The sequence below is a fragment of the Lithobates pipiens genome, unplaced genomic scaffold, assembly GCF_037356315.1.
Source record: "Lithobates pipiens isolate NorthernLeopardFrog02 unplaced genomic scaffold, aLitPip1_a1.2 Scaffold_19, whole genome shotgun sequence".
Taxonomy (NCBI): domain Eukaryota; kingdom Metazoa; phylum Chordata; class Amphibia; order Anura; family Ranidae; genus Lithobates; species Lithobates pipiens.
In genome coordinates, this window is record NW_027507764.1 from 140,958,406 (window position 1) to 140,962,861 (window position 4,456).

The 4,456-nt window shown below is 36.7% G+C and overlaps 1 protein-coding gene across 1 annotated transcript; it reads right to left on the bottom strand.

Moving 5' to 3' along the window:
* Positions 1-316: 316 nt before the first annotated feature.
* Positions 317-3,735, bottom strand: HOXA13 (homeobox A13). The gene is made up of 2 exons (XM_077491345.1): positions 3,025-3,735; positions 317-1,585 (listed from the first exon to the last, which is right to left on the bottom strand). Exons 1-2 carry the CDS (start codon positions 3,668-3,670, stop codon positions 1,341-1,343), a joined length of 891 nt encoding a protein of 296 aa, XP_077347471.1. The 5' UTR covers positions 3,671-3,735; the 3' UTR covers positions 317-1,340.
* Between the last annotated feature and the right edge of the window lie 721 nt (positions 3,736-4,456).

Sequence of the window (4,456 nt, forward strand, 5' to 3'; positions counted from 1 at the left end):
TAAACAGCTTTAGCTGTAATGTAATTGTAAAATTCCCAATTCTACAGCTACTTTTCTATTACCATGTGACCATACCATAATTCTGATTCAGTCCAATGTGATGATGTGTACAATTTCATTTATTTACCCGATATTATTTTTTGGTAACTAACTAAACTAAGTTATTGATCAATTGGTTATCTAGCACAGTAATTGAAGTTGTATCTATTTGCTGTTAAACACAATACAAAATTCAGCTTATTCACAGTTATCTATATTTTTACTATAATACTAATGTACATTTTTATCAGGCAAAATAAAATTCATGGTGCACAAATAATGTTCACAGTGCGCTAATTTATTATTTACATGATAATATTTAGAGTGAGTAAAGAAGAAACAAATGTTCAAATAAATGATTACGTTAAAAGTGCTGAAATTATTGGCTACCATTTTCTATTGCGGCCGAATACAAACCATACAGAAAATAAAAATTAAAAAAAAATGATAATTTATACCAATCTTAGAAAAAAAAACTTCACTTTTAAATATCTTAAGATGATTTTTTTTTTCAGTATTATTTTATAAAGGCATTTCTATATACACAACCGGATTGCTTCATTTATAAGTCCATTTGCCAATTCCCAATTCTGTACAGGTAAAAACCGGTTGATTTGCTATTTGTTTTGTAATTTAAATATTTCACTTATGTAAAATCGTGAGCTGTGTGAACACATCAGTTCCTTAGGATGAAGCAACATTTTGAAAATACTGCCTTCTCCTAATCCTAATCCCTACACATTAAAATCATGAATGTATTACCACTGCCCACTGCCACCCCCTCCCCCACAAAAAAAGCTGTACAATTCTTCAATGACATAAAATGACACTCCTCTTATATCAGAATGTATAGTGTAAGCATACAGTAAAAGATACATCTATAAGTTACCTGAGCAGTCACTCAACATGCAGTCTGGTTTCAAGGTTCAATGCGCAATTATAAGACTGATATTCTCGATTTAAAACGATTCTTGATTAAAAGGCTACATGTCTTTCTTTGCAATCAAAATTCATATTATGCTTCATCGAGATCCCTTTTTCTTTCTTTTTTTTTTTCCTTTTTTTGGGGTGTTTACAACAATTCCACAAGTCGTTTTAGCGCTGTTTAACCTCCAGCAAGATGTGAGTCCTGGCCTTCACAAAATAATTACATTGCAATATTTCTCCCTGACCCTCCCCCCATCAATCGTTTTTTAGAACCATATTCAGAGGACCTGGAGATGACCTTGTGATTTGGGGGCAGAATAGATGAGTTCCAAACGTCAGAACCTGCTCACTTCCCAAATGTAATCCGACCATTATTAACTGGTGGTCTTCAATTTATTGATGACTTTCTTCTCTTTGACTCTTCTGTTCTGGAACCAGATAGTGACCTGTCTTTCCGACAGGTTGGTGGTTGCAGATATTCTCCTCCTTTTGTCCTTAGTGATGAATTTATTGGTAGCATATTCCCTTTCTAGTTCTTTCAGTTGGACTTTAGTATATGGGACACGCTTCTTCCTGCCTCGTCTGTAGTTATTAGCGTCTGAAGGATGGGAAACTACGTCTGAAAAGGGAAAGGACAGGTCACTAGGGTGTGTGCAAACTCCTATTCACCAACACAGTGCTACCCCATCCATAGGATGCATGGACACACCATAGGCTGCTACAGCTGGATCACTTATAATCCAAGACCCTTCCATTACCAGCAATACCAGCAATACCAACAAAGTCTAACAAATCACTGCACTCCAAACTGGTCTGATAGCCAGAATTCAAGCACACATTGAAAAGCCTAGATCAGGTTTATGGTTAGAACTATAGTTACCAATAAAAATTGGTCTAGACAACCTTATCTATCTATCTATCTATCTATCTATCTATCTATCTATCTATCTATCTATCTATCTATCTATCTTTATATCTAACATTTATCATGTAAACACATATTAATGTGTATGTGTGTGTGTGTATCTATCTATATAACAATCTATCTATCTATCTATTTATCTATCTTACATACATCATGTAAACACATATTAATGTGTGTGTGTTTGTGTGTGTATATCTAGCTACATAACTATCTATCCAATTATCTATCTATCTATCTATCTATCTATCTATCTATCTATCTATCTATCTACTATCCTTCTCTCTACCTGTGTTATCGATTTATTTATCTTTCTTTTTTCTTTCTTTCTTTCTTTCTTTCTAGCTATTTATTTATTTTCTGACTATCTACTATCCAGATATATACTTTTGTTATCCATCTATTTATCTTTCTTTCTTTTGACTTTTGTTATCTAGATATATCGTCATTCTTTCTTTCTACATACATCATATACACATATTTATGTGTGTGAGTGCATCTCTTCTCTTTATATATTATATATACATGTATACACACATACATATATTTAAAGAAAACATATGTATGTGTGTGTGTATACAGAAAAATGTAAATGTGTATAAATAGAAAACATGTGTGTGTATATATATATGTGTGTGTGTATTAATAGTTGTATATATATGTATATATATATATTCACACACACACACATATATACACACACACACACACACACACATATATATATATATATATATATATATATATATATATATATATACACACACACATACGGTATGTATATATATATATATATATATATATATATATATATATATATATATATATATATATATATATATATATATATTAGAGACAGATATAGGGAGATAGAGATTCTTTTTATATATGTGTGTGTGTTTGTGTATATATATATATATATATATATATATATATATATATATATATATATATATATACACACACATACACACTTTGTTATAGACACCTATGCACATTATGCACACACACATTTGCTCTATGAACATAAGGATTAGCAGATTAGTTATACATTAAATTAATAGTACCCTAATATTATAAAACTAAACACAACCAATGCAATTTTTTGAATGAAATAAAAAGAGTTATTTTTTTACCCGGTAAAGTGGATTTCCAGAGGTGGGCAGGCTGGCCTTGATCCTTGGCACAGTAGACCTGTCCATTCCATCCATTGGTGATGGTCCAGGGCTGGTAGCTCTCCATGGGCAGTAGGGGTTCATGCCTGGGCTCCCCCGGCGCCCCAATAGTGGACACCACAGGCACATCCAGATAGCCGGGCACCGGCTGGTAAGGTCCTGTGGCATATCCCTGGTAAAAAGCAAACTCCTTGGCTCTGGATGGGAAATCTTCTCCGGCGGAGACAGAGGTGTCCATGTATTTGTCTGCAAAGGAGGAGGGCTGGTTGCAGGACTTGATGGTATTGTGGTGTGTCATCCTGCACGGGTAATATCCGCTGCCAAAGTAGCCGTAGGGCAGACTGGCACTGGAGGAGCTCTGCACCGCGGAGCACGGGCTGCACTGCTTGACAGGCTCCGCGATGCCGGACACTGGCACCTCACTGGAGGGGTAGGCACTGCTGGGGGCCAGAGGAGCCGGGTGTCCCATCAGATTCCTGCACTGGTTGGCGGCGAAGTTACTCCCGGCAAAGCCTTCCATGTTCTTATTGATCTCATCCAAGCCGTTGTCGTAGAGGAACATCACCGGCTCGGCCCAGCGTGGATGGAGGAGCACTGAAGCTGTCATAGCCCGGCCAGCATTGAGACTAGTGGCTCTTTTTTAAAAGCCCCAAAGACTGAAAAAACACATTGGAAATCTCTCAGACTAACCAGGGCTGACGCGCCAGCCTCGCACACCGAGCCGCCTGATTGGCTGACGGCGCCCACGTGATATGCAAAGCAGCTGATAAACCACAGAGCAGCAGAATGCAGATAATTCATTTTTTTTCTCCTTCCTACTTCTAGCGATGTGTCCGTACAGCGCCGTGTACACCGATCACCCGACCGACAGTGTGCTCCCTGCACAGCCTTCTCCTTCACTTCATTATGGGTGACTTGTGTCTGTTCTCTATTGTCATAACATCCCACAATATCATTATCAGGATCAATCAAGTGTCTTTACATTGCCTTACGTTATTGCTGAAAGGGAAACCAGCACTGGGGACTTGACTACTGTTGGTAGTACATAGCATTCTGTACACAGAACTATACAAGACCTATTTATTAATAGGATATAGACACAGTACAGAGGAATGCAACACCACCTATACACTATATCCCCCAAAATGACATAATCTATGGATCTATGGGCAAGAAAACATGAACCCACCTATGTACACATACAGGAAGAAATACATGTGTGTGTATATATATATATGTATATACACAGAACTATGGATTAGGGTGTATGTATATTACACATGTAGTATAAAATATGCATAAGCCATGGATGATAACCCACCTATGTACACATACATGAAGGCTTTTATATCTATAGATCTATCTCTCTCTCTCTCTCTCTCTCTCTCTGTAT

Coding starts and splice junctions, on each gene's coding strand:
- HOXA13 (XM_077491345.1), bottom strand. CDS start 3,670: ATGACAGCTTCAGTGCTCCTCCATCCACGCTGGGCCGAGCCGGTGATG. Junction 1,586..3,024: donor CTGGAAATCCACTTTACCGG/GTAAAAAAATAA, acceptor TTCCCTTTTCAG/ACGTAGTTTCCCATCCTTCA.